Here is a 19,740-nt window from a genome sequence, read left to right on the forward strand (position 1 = left end):
ATATGTACTAAAAGTATCAAAGACATGACAGATAAAAGAGTTTATTTCATTTTAAGACTACAAGTTCTTACTTTTAGTGATGGCTTTTCATCGAAACTCTATTAAGGAGGAAGACTGACGACAAGAACAAAGCCTTGTCTCATTCAACGCTTTGTCAACAAACTGGTCAACACAGCTCAGAGGGTCAAAGCTCAGAGGTCAGAATGTGACTTTCAGTAATTCACTAGTCCCTACCTAATCAATACCAATCAAGGGTAAACCCGGAAAAGGTCAGAGGGAGAACAAAGCCAAGTCAAAACAGGATAAATCAACCGTGAAAGATTTTGAACTTGAGCTACCATGTTCACTCAAGGTTTGCTTTGAGGTTTGCTCCTGGTTAAATTTATTCACTGTTCACTCATTAAATCTGTTTTCATTCATTGAATTTTCCAGAAGCAGAGGGAGCGAGAGGACTGCTTCACACTTGCATAATTCTTAATTGTTCATGCTAAAACCCTAATGAACCATTGAACTAAAGAAAGATTAATTTGCTTCACAGTTAAATAACAATTAGAGAGGCGTAGCTTGACATTGTTTCGGCCTTAAAATTAAGTGTGATTATGATATGATTTGGAATCATCAGAAAGGATTTCAGATATATTCAAGGCAGATTAGTAATGCAGAGTGTTGCATGGTTGGAGAGTGGAATAGATGCTTTCATTGGATCACAATTCCACACTAGAGAAACATTGATATATATATATATATATATATATATCAATGTTTCTCTCGTCCATCAAAAAATATTGCTAATGGAATTGACCCAGAGAATAATAACCATCTAGCTAATGCTATACATACTGAAATATTTAACAGCTTTACATAAAAATGCAAATTAACTATATTTGAAAATAATGTATTTTAGGTCACAAAACCTTATTATCCCTCCAGGACCATGTGTTAGTCTAACTGGGATTCAAACTGAATCTCTAAATGAATAGAGCCTGACTCATATATCAGCTTGAGTCAATATATCGCCTATTTCCCGTATGTGTTAGCTATTTGCCGTTATATCTGCGGAATCTGCATTTCCAATTGTCGATAAATACAAAGAAAAGCAAAAATGGGGGAAACACCCTTCAACCACTGTATAAGTGTTGCCAGCAACTTTTCTGCTAGCAACACATGTCCTTGAAACGACACAAAGACAACAACCAGCTGATCTGAGCAGAGTTGGGTAGAGTATAAACGAGCAATCCACGACTTTTTGTCACATTTAAACATGATTATTTTTAAATTGTGTTGTTATATTAGATCAGCAAGGATTTAGATCTAGTTACACACTGCATGTGTGAGAGAGAAAAAATATTCGATGATATATTGTATTTTTCAAATCTCCAAATATCAGTGTGGGCATTGTTAAAAATCGTACATCAGTCAGGCTCCACAAATTAATGTGGGGTTTTTTTTTCCACCAAGTATTCCTACCCCTGATTCATTTTGTGAAATGAAGGGGCACTACTGTTGACTTTTCCCTCATGCAGAATCAAAAATGTGCCGCAACAGAGGATTCAATATGACCTTTGAAAAGAAAGACCTTTTAGGGAGGCTGTGAAAGGTTGCATGTGCTTGACAACGCCAGCCACTGAGCTGCAGTGACTTTTCCCTCTGGCCAGTGAGACGTCCATGCTAACCTCCCTATCCCACTGGGTTAAAAGCTGTATTGGGCACAACAGCACAGCAGTACCCTGTCTACATATAACCACAGGAATCAACAGGCTTCTGTGAGCCTTTGTCTATCTCTGTGTTTGAGAATATACATAACAGAGCCTTCGAAAAAGACTTAACTTGGCACAATGTGGAGCAGTACAGTATCACTAAAACTGCAGGAGTGTGGATCCTGGATGCCTTTGATTTAAAGTAAGTGGAGACATGCGAAACGGTGACAAGATTAAAAATGCAGTAACAATTAACCATGGCAACAACGCAGGGAAAACGGCGTTGAACTAGAGGGACTTCAAACAAAGGGTCTGGTCGTCATGCTTGAGAAAATGCACCTTGATGCCTCTACCAGTGAGTGGGTTGCTGGGTTTCTTCGAGCTTATTGCACTCTTACAAAGCAGCTTGGAGACTCTCAGTATGAGCGCTTGTTAATGCTAAATTCAAAAGGCTTCTATTTCTAAGCAGCACTGCAGATGAGCATCAGAAAGTTCATTACACTCAAAGACGTAGATTAAATTATTCAAGCAGCTGGGGATATATTAAGAGCATTTACTTGAGCATGCACAGCAGCAATACAGAGACTAAACCAAAATACCTGAGGTAAGCTTCCATTACAATGTTTACATTTTATTTATAGAAAAATGATCATAACTCAAAATCACAAGTAAGTGCTTGTGATTCTGCTTGTGTTGTAACTGCATTCACTTCCATTCAGTTAATACAATCAGTTCGAGACAAACTGATATATTGGTATCCTGATATAGGATAATGTAGGATGATGAAGCCAGTATCTCATAATGACAACAAAAGAGCAATAAAATCAACAGAGACGTCAATCATAATCATGGTCAGCTAATTCCAGAGTGAAGGAGACTTCCTCTACACGACCATCAGCTGGACTCTTTTTTTTTTTAAGTCCAAAAAAAAAATCTCTTAGTGTAATTCATATATGTCGTCAACTTTTGCTGTTTATTTCACCGTGCACTTTAATATACTGCAAGGGAGCACCGGTGTATTCAAATAAGTACGACGCATTTAAACCAAGCAAAATCCTCCCTGGCTGAAAAATTTCACTTCCAGAAACTACCCCCCAAAATTCAGTAGTTACTGGAGACTGCTCGCTGCTACTACCATTTATTTATGCTGATGACCAAAAGAAAGACTTACTGGCTGCCTGAATGCGTGCCTTACGGCTCACCACCAACCCAAAGGAATTCTGGGCGATGCACTCGTAGTCGCCCTCATCAGAGGAGCCGTCAGATTTGGTCTTCTGGAAGTGTGCAATCAGCAGCGAGCCATTGATGAAGGTGGTATGAAGCTGGTCCTGAGTTAAAAGTAGGCCATTACGCCTCCACTGTGTCGTAATCGGGGGGATGCCATCCACCTGGCAGTGGAGCATGAGAGGCTGCTCCTGCACAGCGATAATGTCACTGGGCTCCAAGGTGAAGGACAGCTCTGCCTCACACATCACACCTGAGGAAACACAAACACATACATTTTAACACAAAAATAAATGGTAAAATGGACTAATATTTATATATTTATATAGCGCTTTTATACTGTAACTCAGGACTCAAAAGGCTTTTTACAACAAATTTCCTTCAACCAATCACAAACTGTTTGTTTCTGTACCTATTCACCTGGTCACACAGATGCACCGGGCCAACTCAGGGTTCATCTTGCCCAAGCCAGGGACTGAACCACAGACCTTCCAATCAAGTTCCATTACAGCTCCAGATTGAGCTATTGAGTGTGCGTGCAAAATGTGGTGGCGTTGGCTGTGTATGATTACTGGAAACCGCACGACCTCGAGTCGAGTAACTTGCGTTACCCATGTTACGCTCTCACTTCCTTTAAGTCTATTTCATTCACACATTTTTACTGTTTCTGCTTTACTAAACTACAATCTCATTTTTATTTTTATCACCAATTCAGTGCTCTCCGTTTAAATGTTAGCAGGAAGAGCGCTGCAGAGTTTGGAGTAACTGTCAGTTTAAAGATTCTTCACAGCTTTGCTTTGACCTAACATTAAACACAGGTGCATATAAAGCTCAGAGGAGTCAGCTTTAATAGTAATGAGTAAAAGCTGAATTCCTAACATTAAAAAAAAATCTACACAGTGAGTGTAATAGTTGTAAAATATGTGTTACGTGACCTCCGCGGTAGTCCTTCGGGGCCTTACTGCAGCATTCTATGTAAGGTGGAGAGATGAATGGACCCAATACCTATAATACATAATCCTTATGAAAACTCCTTGTGAAATCATACACTTTTTATCTTATGTGCGTCACAAAATATCTTCCTTTTAATTTACATTTATTTTTCTCTGTCAAGTTAGTGAAGCTTTTTTTAGCCTTTTTCAATGCCATCCGTCCTTTTCAACAACCCTTACTACCCGGGGTCACAATGGATGCCAACCACTGCATCAAAGCTGATAATTTCCACATTAACCTCTGAAGCAAACAGTAACCATGTTCCTAATGTCCTTATAGCTGCTCACCAGGCCTCACACCTGATGAATACCCATATGGAAAAGAAATATTAAAAACTTATATGATTTACTCATGAAAGTGGCCACTTTCTCATTACTTTCATATATTGTTTTAGTAAGTGTCCAAAACATACAAGTTTCATTTATATAATTTTTCAAGGGATCTTATATCTGTTTTCACTCTTGTATGCTTTTCATACAAGTTTCACACAAGACAGATACAAACTTTTATTTATATATATCTTTTCCATATGGGTAAAACGCCTTGGCTGAGCCACCTCCGGGCTACAGTCACAAGAGGATTCACTGTCTGTGGAGTGAACGCACCCCAAGCGAGTGTATTCTTGTACTAAAGACAAGCACTTGTAGTCTTCTAGTGACTGTACCGTTTAACCTGTGGCTGTAACACTGTCACAGCTCATTCGCACTTTCATTTTCATCCATCAGCACAAAATTATGCAGTTTTTCTTAACCGCGCTCACAAATCTAATGTGGTTAGTGCAGATCAGATTTTCAGTGTCTGCAGTCTCTGAGGGTAAAAGAGGTTGCCGGGAGAATAATAAATAAAGGATGTAAACAGCCTGACTTGGCTTGGTACTATAAAAGAGGAGCTTAGCGAGCTCTCTTGGTATCATGTTTCAGCTGCTGATGGACTGAGCACTACCAGTTTCTGCCCCAGGCCTTGGAATCTGGTGGGACGGGCTAGGGGAGGGCAGCAGAGGGGGGCAAAGCACAGGGGTCAAAACACAGAACCTCTGGCTTCATCATTTCAAATTCCAGAAGACAACCACTTCCCCTGAGGAAAAGGCAGGGAATTCACTGACACACTCCACGAAGATCACATATGGAGCATAATGTAAAGAAGCAGCTCTCCCTATGTTCTGTGTCCCTTCCTTACTTAACCCCCCCCCTCTTACACTCAACAAGCACGGTAAGTGAAATGACCATGAGACCAGAAGAGACATCAGTGGTACCACTTGTGAAAAACAAGGGGGTGGTATTGGAGAAATAATTAACCCTAAGCTGTCAGATCCTGCTCCCCGAGCTGCTGCTCTTTAAAATGATGCCGGCCACAGAGCTCCATCTCGTTTGATCCAAATAATATCCCGCTTTCAAACAGAAGCAATCGGCAGATTTAAAAGAAAAGAAAGAAAAAGGCAGCAGCCACACACCCAGGATGTTTTCCACTCAGCTCTACATTATTTGTGTAAACTGAAAGTATATTGGAGGCTTTTTATTCTCCTCTTTCAAAGCTGGCAAAAAAGACATTAATCAATGTTATCAAGCCTCGGAGCAGACAGGATAATAACATTTTAGTGTTCAGTGTGTATACGGGCTCATTGATCTGGAGTGGATTAAACAACTTTAATGATTTTGTGTTCAAGCAATCAGAGTTTCTTCCATTAGCTAAAACAATCTGAGGTTGCTGGGCTCTGGCTTTCCCTATAAATATAGTGTGCTGCTAGAGTGATTGTTTAATGCCATTCTGAGCACTGGCTCGGTAGAAGGTTACAAACAACAGTATGAGAAAGGTCAGAGAAAATAATTTTCACCACAGCAGCAGATTATAAGACAGATAGATCCAATAATGCACAGGCAGAAGGAGGACAACAGAAGGAGGGGAGAGCCGGATTTTGCGCTCTGTGTGCTTTAGGTTAAGGTCATCTGTGAATGCCGAGGATCCAGGGGTGTGCAGAGGGAGAGGAAATCACAGCTGTACAAATTAGTGGCAAAACCAGTGGCCTAGCCACAGAAACACGTTTGCGGGCATCAGGGTCTGCAGCCTTGGCTCTTCGTGCCTTGACGAGGAGACAGACACACATTCACACAATTTTATGCTCTTTTCATGCCCAGAAAACAGGCACTAGCGCAGGGGATTAGCGGGTAAGACTAGAGACGACCGTCAGCTAAGTGCAACTCATGCTTTGGCTTGCTCACTATTGACAGATAAGTGTGGCGGGCTGGCACTAAGATTTATTGCTGCAATAGTAGAGTGAAGATGACACCCAGTGACTCACAGACAGATCAGAGCTAGCAGACACAAGTGCCACTGACAAAGCTAAGTAAGCTCAGGACACACCACAAGCAAAGTGAGGATACAAAGTTACTGACATCATATCACATGATAGCACAATAATAATGGGTGTAGTCCAAGTCCAGACATTATACTTAACTAAACTTAATCAACTAGATTAGAATTACTTACAAAAGGCCTTGTTGTTGTCAACACTATAAGATTATCTTGAAAAACTATGATCTGTGATATAGTCTTAGAGATTCAAGTTAAATATGACATTAAAGGAAAAGTAAAGTTGACTAAAGCAGTTTTATCAGTAGTTACCTGCATTCTCTTCTCACTCTGTCATTATGTGTGTGCTAAGTGTGACTTTAAATACTGCATTAACTCAAAGATGGGGTTTATTTTCAATGCATGGCTTGATTGAAATGCTTCCCACACTTCACAAGTACACACACACACACACACACACACATATATATATATATATATGAACTGTAGATGGAAAAACTGCAGCGGCACTATCTTGTGAGTGTCAAGAATTTAATAAAAATAGACTTTTAAAAAAACACCAAAAACTTGAAACTTTAAGTATGATTGAGTGCGTAAGTGCAGATGAAACAAACGAGAGTTGTGAGCATGAATAAAACCATTAAAATGAACAACTTCAATTCCTTTGCTGGTTATAAAGCCTCTAATGTCTGGCTAAAAACAAACAAACAAACAAACCAATATTTATTTCTTTTCCTGGGGGAAGACTATATGTGCAGGACTGATGCTAAATTTCCCTCCTATAGGCTTCAGCTTGATATATTATTAATCAATACTCTGGTTTTCTAGCTACCTTTATGCTCCATCTCATTAAAGAGCGTGCTGCTTCAACTGATATTTACCCATTATAATAGAAGCTTGGAGCTGTTTAGTGATGGTAATAATGCTAAGAAGTAGCCCATGAGGTGAAAAGAAAGTAGTTGCACAGTTCAGCTCTCTCCATCACTCATCTGTTGCCGGTGAACTGCGCAATCTTCCCTCAAATAAACCAAATCATTTTGAATTAAAATGCAAATCAGTTTGGATTTTTGATGCTCTCGTTTTTCTCTGAAGCTCGAAACTCACAAGCCACCTCAGAGCCATCCATTCAAAGCAAATAATTAACCCTCTGATAAACTGAACTTTTTTTTTTAATCGTGAGATCTTCAGAGTGATGCTCTGAACTCTTCCTGGCTCTCTGACTTCTTCAGTCCCCGTGAGATCTAAGGCCAGCTTTGGTCTGAATTCTTTTCTCTGTGTTATCAAAACTGCCTAAAATATCATAAAAAGTGCCTTTATCTAAACTGAATCTAATCTCTGCGGCGGCCAGGCACTTGAAAGCGCTTCATTTCCTTAATGTGATGGGAAGATTGGAGCTTCATCCATCACAGAGCTCTGTTTCTGACGTTTTTGTTCCCAGCCCTCTCGCTGAACATGTTATGAACCACTGTGTACAGGCCTTTATGATTCCAGTGGGGCCTTTGTGGGTCCCTGTGTGGTATGCTTTGCAAATACTCAATACTCTCTCTTGCCTTTGAATTAAGGGGGCCCCACATAGAGCGAGAGAGAAACTGTCTGTCATATTGAACAAAGGGATGTGAAAGAAAATTTGAAAAGAAAGAGAGAGACAGTCTTGACATTTAATCTGTACAAATATTCTCCCCAGCAGGCAATAACCACAGTCGTTTAATCTATTCTGAGAGCAATAACCACTGTCACCTCACCCAGTTGCAGGGTGGTGTGCTCTGAGGACTGGACAGTCAAGACCTCCATCTGCTTTGAAAAACTCCCCTGATATTAAATGAAACTATTTATGAGAGGCGCATAGTCACTTTTTACAAGTTAGCTGTGAGTTAAGCCCTTCTAACCTGCACACTGTTGGCTCCTGGAAACGCAAGACTTTCTCTGTGTAGGCAATCATAGTTCACCCTTAACTTTAATCTAATGTGGATCAAAATACGTGCAAATGAGATATCGACCCTCATCATTGGGGGACTACAGCAAACTTGGGTGGGATGCCTCGTATCGTGGAGCTACCTGGACATCTGAGTGCTCCGAAGCATCTGTGCGTAAAAACACTTACAGTACAAGCGCTGCAGAAAGCACAGAGTACAACTTTAAGCACACTCCAGGTGTTGGTGCACATGTCGGCAAAGTGCACACAGGCATTCCGCGGTGCACGAGACACAAGGGCGCTCACTCCGGCTCTTACTGCCCAGAATACAAACAGACACCGGAGAGGGGCCAAGTTCAGGGTTACTGGTCACTAACAGGCTCGCTGCTTGCTATAAGCACCGAGCTGAGAGAGGCTGTCCTCTGTCACGCTGTTACACTCTGCTGCACACTACGCTATAAGATGATGCCACTTACCGATTAAAGCGTTCAGGAGTATTCCCAAAAAGCACAGAAGGCGGCGGCGCCTTGTGGGTGCCATTTAAACACGGAAGATATTCCAGCACTCGCAGAGAACAACGTGAGATGAACAAACACGGGTCAAAGAAAAAAAAAGAGCGAAAGGAGCGCAGACGTCCAGCTTCAGATACTACATGTTCCGACCTACAGTGCTACATTGAGGTGGTGGGTCGCAGGGGTCGAACGAGATTTCGCCATTTTTAACCATCTATCAGCAGTCTGTCAGCATCCCGCTCTCTCTCTCTAGCCTCCTCACTCACTCTGCTGTATCCTAAAAACTGCCTCAACCCCCCTCCCTCTCTCTCTCTCTCTCTCTCTCTCTCTCTCTCTCTCTCTCACACACACACACACACACACACACTGAATCTGGTCTCAAACAAAAGAGCCGACTGCAGACTGTTTTGCTCTCTGTGCACGAGAAACCTGCACAAGCGGCATGATTTCTGCATGTCAGGAAAACAAAGCCAACCTTGTATCAGTACAGATGACTGCTCCTAATTACAGCAATCAGTCATTATCCCAATAATAAAAAAGAATAATTAATTGTAATTATATCGATTTTCATACGGGAAATATGACGTAACAAGCCTCAGATATCAGTAAATTAATAAATAAATTAACAGACTGTGGCTGAATGATTTTTATTGTATGAAATAAAAAATAGCAACCATCTGGTTCCAAACTGAACACATGACATCTGTGTTTTTAATTGTTCGTTAGTTTGCGTTGGTTTGGGTTTGTTTTCAGCTTCAGTTCAACGAGGACAATGAAACCAAAATGGTGTAACTGTGTCAGGTTGACTGTATGTGTTTTATTTAAAGCTGATGGTTCAGCACAAGTGAACCTGATATGATAAATAAGGAAGGAGGGCTTCCGAGCACACGGTTACGACAAAGCTCAGCTGTTTAGCTGTAGACGAGCTCCTCCTAGTGGCGGTATTTATGAATCTGTGTACACCTTTTCTGTGTCAGCCATGCGCTCCGTTATTTACTGGACTAACACGTGTCACATGTTTAAAAAACCACACTCAGTGATGACTTCATTAGGTGCAGCCTGCTAGTACCGGGATGGTCTTCAGATCGATTCTGCAAGTTGCAGGAAATTCTGGTCCATGTTGACATGACAGCATCACACAGTTGCTGCACATTTGTTGGCTGTACATCCATGATGTGAATCCTACCACATCCCAAAGGTGCTGTACTGGACTGAGATATTTCAAGCCTTTATTTGTTATAATTTTGTTGGCCATGGCTTACAACTTGTGAAAACCCCCAATTCAAAAGCTCAGAAAATCAGAATATTACACGAAAACAATAAAACAAAGATTTTAAATAGAGAAATGTCGGACCTCTGAAAAGTAATCATGCATATGTACTCAGTACTTGGTTTGGGTCACATGAATTACTGCCTCAGTGCGGCATAGTATATATGCCCTATGCCACTGCTGAGGTGTTATGTAAGCCAGGATGCTTCAATAGTGGCCTTCAGCTCTTCTCCATTGTTCAGTCTCATGTCTCTCATCTTTCTCTTGGCAATGCCCCATAGATTCTCTTTGGAGTTCAGGTCAGGTGAGTTTTCTGACCAATGAAGCACAACAATCCCATGATCATTGAGCCAGGTTTTGGTACTTTTGGCAGCGTGGGCAGGTGCCAAGTCCTGCTGGAAAATGATGTCAGCATCTCCATAAAGCTCGTCTGCAGAAGGAAGCTGGTAGACGGCTGCGTTGCCACAGGATGTCCAGAACTCAAAGGACAAATATCAGCCAGAGAAAATTCATTGAATTGATTTAAAATAGCTGTTTTAGGTCCTCCTCCTTTAACCCTTTCATGCATGGATTATGACAACTTCAATCAGGATTTTTCTCTTAAGTACTTTAATTCATCTTTTCATGCCTAAAGATGAAATCCCTATTGAGGTTGGCATACTTCATGCATGACAGGGTTAAATAGCAATAATTACAATGAAACACGACATACATCTCTAGTAACATTAAACGACCAATGGGTGGCAGGGTATGGCGTGACACATCAGTGTCCAGTGTAGTGGTTTATGTTCAAGTATACCATCAACACTGACACAAATACAAGAAAACAGCCTTTGAATAGCTGTCCACTGTAGTGACCACTATGCGTGAAAGGGTTAAGGAGCAAAGTTACCTTTAAGCCAACCCTGCTGTGATTGGCTGCCCCTCGCAAACAGAAGGTTTGAACAGTAGGTATCTGTGGCATCTGTGATCACAGCCAGAGCTGTGTGTCTAAAACTATGTATGGCTGTGGTTCATTGGGCAGAGCTAGTTCAGTCCCCAGTTCTTACAGTCTGCATGTAGAAAGTATCCTTGGGTAAGATGCTGCCTCCCAAGCAATATCTCTGTCTAAATAAATAAATAAATCTGGGTAAATTCCCAGATGATTAAACATGCAACTATTTTGCTGGTAATACCTGAAATGAGTAAAGAAAATCAACTTATTTATACCTATTTATGCAAGATAATTCATAACTTTATTGAGGGGGTTATATTGGTTGGGTCTGATTATTGGGGGGGGGGGTCATTACCTCCCTAACCACCCTGGAAATTACGCCCCTGCTCCCAAGTGTCCTCAGATGCTTCTATCAGTGTGTGTGTGTGTGTGCGTGTGTTAATATTAGATTAAAAAAAAAAAACAATTAGGCAAAGCAAAAAGCTTGTACTAATGTGTGTGAATGAGTGAAAGATGTGTAGAGTAGAAAGTGCTTGAGTGCTCAGTTAATGTAAAGAAGTGGTCTACGAGTACTAAAACATCCTCGTCAGCTACTGAAAATCATCTTTAGCATCTTTAGTTTTTGCATTTGTTGTGGTCAGGAACTGGCGGGAGAAAATGAATGAGAATATTCCTCTGGTCTTTAAGATAGAGTCATTTTTTTTCTGCTCATTTCCAATTAAATATTTTATTTGTGGATTCCACTAGAATAGCTTCGCATAACTCACAGTTTTCTCTCTCTCTCTCTCTCTCTCTCTCTCCATAGATATAGATATAGATATACATATAGATATAAATATAAAATATCCCCCGCTCACCCCTTCACCCTCCACATCCTCTCGAGCTCTTCTCTGAGCCCTTGGTATTTCTCCAGCTTCTCGTGTTCCTTCTTCCTGATATTGCTGTCATTCGGAACCGCTACATCGATCACTACGGCCGTCTTCTTCTATTTGTCTACCACCACTATGTCCGGTTGGTTAGCCACCACTATTTTGTCTGTCTGTATCTGGAAGTCCCACAGGATCTTAGCTCGGTCATTCTCCACCACCCTTGGGGGCGTCTCCCATTTTGACCTCGGGACTTCCAGGTTATACTCGGCACAGATGTTCCTGTACACTATGCCGGCCACTTGGTTATGGCGTTCCATGTATGCCTTGCCTGCTAGCATCTTGCACCCTGCTGTTATGTGCTGGATTGTCTCTGGGGCATCTTTACACAGCCTGCACCTGGGGTCTTGCCTGGTGTGATAGACCCCAGCCTCTATGGATCTTGTACTCAGAGCTTGTTCTTGTGCTGCCATGATTAGTGCCTCTGTGCTGTCTTTCAGTCCAGCTTTGTCCAGCCACAGGATTTCTGGATATCAGCCACCTCCTCTATCTGCCGGTGGTACATACCGTGCAGGGGCCTGTCCTTCCATGCTGGTTCCTCGTCTCCCTCCTCTTTCTTGGGTTTCTGCTGCCTGAGGTATTCACTGAGCACTCGGTCAGTTGGGGCCATCTTCGTGATGTATTCTTGGATGTTTGTTGTCTCATCCTGGACTGTGGTGCTGACACTCACCAGTCCCCGGCCCCCTTCCTTCCGCTTAGCGTACAGCCTCAGGGTGCTGGACTTGGGGTGAAACACTCCATATATATATATATATATATATATATATGGAATCGAACAAAGTAAGATTTTTAACTCTTTATTTTCAAACTCTTCATATGAAATATTGGCTTGTCTCACTACAATAGGAGGCTATAAAAATAAAGGAAGTTAAGCTTCAGTACTACAAAATGACCACAAGATGGTGCTATTTCTCAAACAGCCTCGCCACATGACAAATGTTTCCTACACGCTCTCTCTCTCTCTTTTGCACACACACATACACCCAGTTTTGCCGACGTAAAAAACAGAAAAAATCAGAGCCACTCCCCTTTATGCCTGGTCTCCTCGGTTAGCACTCAGGAGCCGTGTTGGGACCGTTTCAGTGAAAATCGATTATAGTGTAAATATGATCCATCTACCCTCCCTTGACCTGGATCTCTTCGCTGATTTCAGTGTGTGATCACCCAGTGCTGGTCTTCACAGACACCGAGAGGAGACAGCGGCATCCTCACCGCCTTACCCACTTTCCCGAGAAGGTGAAGCCGTTACAATAACAGCGCTAGCCGCTATGAGACGAATAACTGGTAAGGCGAAGGATGAGACTCTGATCGAGCTGCAGAGCGCCAGGGCTGCAGGTAACCGCATAAATGCACGGTTTTATTTCTAAATGTGGCAGCTGCTGTGGCAGAGCGACGCTCTACAAGTTACAGTAATCCGAGGTTCATTGTAAACTCGCAATTCAGCAGTGAAGGGTGAATATTTATATGTCCTCTAGTTGTTTTGTCTTACGTGGCAAAACCATTTCTACATGTGGCTGTAATTTGGTTACTCGGCTTGTGCTTGTATACAGCCCAGTTAGTGATGCTGGGTTGCACCAGAGATCCCATGACCAAAACACATCAAAACACACATGCTGTTTGTTCTTCTTGTCTACTGCTTTGATACAGCCAAGTCCCTTACAACTGCAGGGTGACACTGAGGTCACACACATAGTCTGTTTCCCAAACTGAGCCAGACTGCTTATTTATTTTTAGCGCACAATATCTCAGTGTACACTGTAGTAAACTATCCTAGAAGCATCTCAGGCATTTTTTAACGAATTAAATTAGAGAAGAAGACAAATTGATCCATGTTGTAAAGCATGTGAGTAAACATACCTTTTGCTATCTGTCAAGCCTAACATGTGTCACCTTATCTAATGGGACTAGCTCCCTGTGAGATAGTCAGGCTTTACTGACTCTACGCCTAGTCACATGAAGTCACCTCTCTGGAGGTTCACAGTTTGAACAATGTGCCACCACAGGAATGCTTTCAGACGTGAATTTGGTTGAATTATGTCAGCTTACCGTGATTTGTTGCTTCTACGTGGACATTAGAAAGTCAGTTAAGTTGATGGAGCACTGTGAAACCTAATGGTTTGGTTCTGCGGTCGTTTTAGTCCTGAGAGGATTGTATGACATTGCTGCACAGGACTTGTGTCCTGAATGAATCTTACTAATGAATGAATGAATTAAATGACTTGCTTTCACTCCAGTATCTAAAGTAGCAGATCTATGAGTTAATGACACTTTTAATGTTTTGAGCACTATGTGTCAGTCCATCCCAGTCTGAATAACCCATGTCTTTGCCTCACAAACACTAAATCTTCATTTTTATGCTGTCCTCTCGCTGACATTTGAAACTCCGCACATGTGCAGTGGGAAACTTTTCAGCATTTCTAAAACTGAGCCACAGACGTCTGGAGGCATCCAGCAAGATTTTGCATAAGTCAGGAGACGCTCTGGTTTCCAAAAGAAACACAAATCCATAACAGGAATAATACAAGTATACTCAAGTTGCAGTAAGAGCATGGCATGTGCTGATATCTGCTGACCTGACCTGCTGGAGGACAAGATGAATTAGGTGCACTGGAAACCTCTGTTGCTTTTGTGACAAGAGCAGCCTTTTAATTTGTGAGCCTGCTTACCTCTGCCTAACAGACCACTGCATCACAACAAGACCATTATGAGAAGAGAAAAACAAAACGTTTATAGAACACATTTTCCAGCATTTTCATTCAATCAAACCATGTCTGAGTTAAGATTACGATGCCTCAATTACACCTTTCCCTGTTTGTATTTGCATATCCTCCGCTGTGTGTATTAGAGGGTTGTTTATAAGGACACGTGGCTGTTTATTTAGAGTGAGCAGTAGATTAAAAGACTGCTGTTCTACAGAGGCTTTGTTCGGGCTCTTATCAGGCCAGACTTTCAGCCACAAGTGAAAGGGGAAACAAAGGAGAGGAAGGATTCAGTCCTCACCTCAGTGTGTGTGTCTGTATGTGTTACCTTGTTCACAGCTGCCCAAACACTGATTTATAATCGTACATGACATTCTGCTGCTGGATAAACACCAGATGTCCATGGACAGCGTATACCGTTTGGTGGATGGTTTTCTAAAATCAACCTGCTGCTTGTTGTCACCCTCTGTCAGTAAATCTTTTTCTTGGCCAGTTTACAGTCAGGGAAAAAATCTTAATGACTCCACTTTTAAGTGTCCTCAATAGTTATTAATTACTCATTTATATCGGGATTTGCCTCCTTTTAAGGTGATCTCAATCCGCAGTCCAGCTGATGAAGTCATCTGCCATTCAGAGGTGAAGCAGAGCCAAAGAGTTGCTATGGAAACAGGCCTTGTAATTAAATTACTCCCTTTGAGGAGGCAAACAGAACAGAATAGCACATGGCAGGCAAGCAAGACGTCCTCTCACCACAACCACAGTAAGACTAGATGAGGTCTTATTGTACTGCCAGAACTATTTTCAGACTACAGACCTTTTGTTTTGGGCATAAAATAAATTTTTTGCTCTATAAATTTTTAATCATAGGTGGCATATGCCTCTTTTTTCCCCTGGGCTTTCACCTTTTGGTACGTTTTTGTAGAGACAAGTGACAAATAAAAAAAACATCATGTGTCTTAGTAAGGTGTCGGGCCATCGTACGATGCCAGAATAGTTTTAGCGGATTTTCAAAAGTTGTTTTCACACTTTCAGACTTCCCTGAACGTCTCTAGCCACTGCCTGACAGAGGTGCACGTGAGAAGGCTGATATCAGCTGGATCAGGCATTAGACACTCTTTAAATGTCAGTTCCCAAGTGCAAAGGGTGCTTGATGTTACGCTGTGCTGATGTGTGAACAGCGCTGTTTAGAATTCGTTGCATTTACAGCTAGTGAATGGGCGTCGTCTGTGCCGCCTCCGGCATGCAGGGAGCTCCCTCCCCTAAACCACACAGAGCATGTGCAGTAACGCGAAAACAGCTGAAGGGAAGTGTTTCCTGTTGTGTTTTGTTTGAGAAAGAACAACAACATCTGTCCTGACTCGATTCTTGCAAAATTTGCCCAAAGCTCACATGTGAAAACACCTCTGAAAAGTCGCTGGGACTCTGATGAAAACATGGAATATCGTTTTTCCAGAAGATACGCCCCTGATTTGGTGCTTTGATGACTGTAGAGGAACGCACTATCTGTCACCACCATCACCGACTGGGTGGAGATCTTGTGAGGGAAAGTTCAGTAGCAAATGATTCGTGTCATTTTCATACTGATCAAAAGATTCAGTGACCCATCGTGCCAGTCCCACCAGGATAGACGTGTTTTATCAGGGCAAAAGGTAACACCTCCATATTGATTCTTTTCTTGGGTGATAAGGACACTCAAAGCAGCAAACCATTCCCCCTCACCAACATCCTTACTGTAGGAGTGTAGGAGTTTTTCCTTTAATATGTCACCAGTCTATATGGGTGCTCTTTACAGGGCAGCTTTGGATGCAGGAACCTGACTCACTGTTGTGCCGTCTCTCATTGGTTAATGTTGTTAATCTACTTATTGGGCAAACAAAACGCCCAAGGCCTTCATATCATAGACGCAAGAAAGCTACTTTTGTGCCCTAATCTGTCTCGTCCAGTCATCCTTTCAAAAGATTTCGTCAAACATCTCTTCCTTAAAAGACCGTCAGACATGTCAAGTGTTGAAGTCCAGGCGTGTTATGTTGTGTCTGTTTAACGCGATGAATTATGACTTCTGCTCTGCATATGACCTCTTCAGCTGGCACTGTTCAAGCTTTCCGGTAATTGTCAGGAAAGTATCAACAATTTCCTGATGATAAGAAAGGAAACTTGTGTTCTTGGCAACAACATGAGCATGATACAAATGTGAAAACACAACTGTCAACATTTCAAATGCTTTCTAAAAATAAAAGACACCATTAAAAAAAAAACCCAACTTTATCAGTAGCGTTCCCTTGTATATGTTTAAAGCCTCACGTATTCAATGTTTTTAAACAACATTTATATTAATCTGGATGCATTTTGAATATAGTCAGCTGTATTGACAGGAAATGTTGAGTGGCAGACTTTGAGGATGCCTCGTCCTAGAAGACAGAGGCCCTGGGTTTGAGCTCAGGATGTTGTGGTTTGACTGAAACAGGGTGTGCACCGTGCTTGCAAGATTAAAAGTTCTTATTTGCGTTTTTGCATCAAATTTTAAAATTTAATTCAGTTCTTTTTGTAAAAACCTGACATACTTGCCTGATGCTCTCATCAAGACACACTTGTGGTTCGCGTGATCCTGCATATTGGATGACTTTGAGTGGGAACCCCTATTTAGACTACAGTATTGTTCATCGCATTAATATTTCATATACATCGATTTGCAATTGAGCCCTCATGCCCCATCTGGTATTATTAAACTCATGAATAGAGAGAAGTTGTAGAGCAGTAATATGTTTGTATTACTTCTCTTGAGAAAGGATTATGTTGTCATAATAAACCAGTGCTGTGTTTTCCATTTGTCAAAGTGGAAGGTCGAACGACACTCTGAAGAGCTCTTAATCGAGTAAAATATAGAACGCCTGTTTCAGTACAGTAAGCAGGACATTCTAGCTCTGTGCCAGGCACACTGAAGAGCTACACGAGAGTTGTTAGCGGGGCCTCTTCTGAACCATAGGCGCCCACGCATGTTGCTTGAGTCATAGTAAAAACGATTTGCTTGATACTGAATCAAAGGTACAAAAACACAGCGAGTGCTTTTCATCAGTGGTGTCGATGATCTGCAACATATAAAAGCTGTGGTCTGATTTCCAGCAGTGATAGGACTCTCTGTTGTACTTTTATGCTGTTCTTTTAATGCTTGTGTAAGTGAAAGTCTGATGGCTCAATACTTAACCTTTGTGTTGTCCTGATCTACAGTTTAATTCCACCTCCTAACCACTGTCTGTCTGTCCCTTAAAGATGTTCCTGCTGTGTTGACTGCATTCAGGATTAACCTCCACCCAGGTATGGGCAGATCAGAGGCTTTATGTGACGCCTGTCTGTCCGTCCTCGCGTCATTGTAATCTCTGCTATTTCTCTTCGCACCCTCCATCACGTGCCGTCACCATGTCGGTTTAATGTCACTGCGTATGCTCCATTTATGTAAATTTGTTACGGCTTTCCTGTTTGTTTGCTGATCAGAATCAAATGCCTCTCTGTCTGCTATCTCAGCTTTCATATTGTAGCCATTTGCTTAAGTGTCTGCCGTCTGGTAGCTTAATGTGCTGTGTACTGTGTCAAATTTGTACTATTTGTACTGATGCATGCACCCAGAGGCTGAATTAAGATATGTGCCCATGGTATTTCAACTTGTGGCTAGGCTATTTGATGATTTATATCATAAGCAACATGTATAACTTTTTATAGCAAAGTTTTGCTAGTACTATAAAAGCAGAAAAACTCCTGCATGCATAATTTTACTCACAAATGTAGTATGTAGCACAGCCTGTGGACTCTGTGGGCCCAGGAGAGATATGTTGAAGCTCTAACAAGCTTCTGCCTGAATACTTTGCCTCAGTGCTTCCACTACAGCATCAAGAATGAGCAACCTTTGATAACATTACCCCAAAAGGTCCACTAATCACCGAGAAATTAGGGACTACCATATTCAAACATAAGTCTGACATAAGAAGAAGAAAAAAAACCTCATTTGGCTTCAGATAGTCTTTTGCTGAGTAAAGAAGGATAGCTACTACAGCTAGCTTTTTACTTTAGGTAGCCATCAGTCCTTCTGCAGTAGCTTATTCTTAGCCTGTGGTATGTTAGCCTGTAAAGTATGCCTTCATTGTTACAGGGAGTAACACAATCATACTTTGAATGCATTCTTATAGTTCAAAGTAAAAATGAAATACAGTGTGTTCCTCTCAAATGTGGTGGCACAGAAATGCAAATAAAGCACAAGCACTGAAGTAAAATGTAAGCGCAGTCACAGGACTCCATGCAGGTTTGTGAAAAACTATGTTCACCCCACGAGTGATTAAATTGTATAACCGTCCTTGAGAGCAATAAGTTGAAGTGACTTTATCAGACTCTGATATCATTTTGGAGAATGCTGTTCTTCGAGTCATTGTCCTGTTGCATGATTAAGTTTAGCTTTTGGACAGATGACCTTTCATTTGACTCCAGAATTCTTTGGTATACAGAGGCGTTCACAGTGTGAATGAGGTGTTTGTGTCATGTTGTGTGTGGTTTCTGCCAAACGCGGTGCTGTGAATTATGACCAAGCATTTCCACTTTGGTTCCAGAAGTCTTGTGGTTTGTTCAAATGTAACTTTGCAAACCTAAGTCTTTTAAAATCTGAGATTCAACTCTTTTTTGAGCATCGCATTGAGGTGAATTTGCTAGAATGTGTTCTTGGGAAGAATGGAAGCTGTCTTGTGTTTTTCACTTGTGGATAATGTTTCCCACTGTAGAAGGATGGACTTCAGACGGTGTGGAAATAGCCTTATAATCCTATCCAAATTAATGAGCAGCAATTGTTTTTCTATTATTGATGTCCCTCTTGGTAATATGTAATAACACATATTGTGTGTATTGTGATAATAACACACACCTAGACCTCCAAATTGCCCAAACGTCTGCTTTAATAGAGGTGTTCACACTTACAGTGATCTTTAAATCAAGTGCATTTGATTACCAGCACCTGCCTGCTATTCTTCCTCTTAATTCCTAGGGAAGCAGTAAGGGGGTGTACATTAGCCATTCATGTGGCTAACGTACACATGAGTGGGTGACTGAGTGGGCAGGTGATGCAAACTTTCACATCCTCATGTTAGATAAACACTAAACCCAGGATGCTGTTTCAGATTGAGAAATGCGGGTTGACTTTCATAATCTTTGTTTCGGTGACTCAGTGTGATGAGGCTGCTGGCCTTACAGCGACACCTTTTCTGTAACAGGCAGTCCTGTAGCAGAAATG

The 19,740-nt window shown here is 41.6% G+C and overlaps 2 protein-coding genes across 3 annotated transcripts in view; one reads left to right on the plus strand and one right to left on the minus strand.

Annotated features, from left to right (window-relative positions):
- Positions 1-9,090, minus strand: part of igdcc3 (immunoglobulin superfamily, DCC subclass, member 3) — a 60,861-nt gene extending 51,771 nt beyond the window's left edge. The window contains exons 1-2 of the mRNA XM_040011574.1: positions 8,610-9,090; positions 2,869-3,174 (exon numbers count right to left, since the gene is read on the minus strand). Of these exons, the coding sequence (XP_039867508.1) occupies positions 2,869-3,174; positions 8,610-8,673 (370 nt within the window). The 5' untranslated portion in view covers positions 8,674-9,090. The remainder of the gene's footprint in view (positions 1-2,868; positions 3,175-8,609) is intronic.
- Positions 9,091-12,785: 3,695 nt separating this feature from the next.
- The window catches only part of ano5b (anoctamin 5b), a 32,320-nt gene continuing 25,365 nt past the window's right edge, over positions 12,786-19,740 (plus strand). Inside the window, exons 1-2 of one of the 2 annotated variants that reach the window (XM_040011146.1) lie at positions 12,786-13,110; positions 17,742-17,786. In XM_040011146.1, the coding sequence (XP_039867080.1) occupies positions 13,044-13,110; positions 17,742-17,786 (112 nt within the window). In that variant the 5' untranslated portion in view covers positions 12,786-13,043. The remainder of the gene's footprint in view (positions 13,111-17,741; positions 17,787-19,740) is intronic. The other variant, XM_040011147.1, reaches the window with a different exon arrangement.

This window comes from Simochromis diagramma, unplaced genomic scaffold (genome assembly GCF_900408965.1).
Source record: "Simochromis diagramma unplaced genomic scaffold, fSimDia1.1 OVJJ01000603.1, whole genome shotgun sequence".
Classification (NCBI taxonomy): domain Eukaryota; kingdom Metazoa; phylum Chordata; class Actinopteri; order Cichliformes; family Cichlidae; genus Simochromis; species Simochromis diagramma.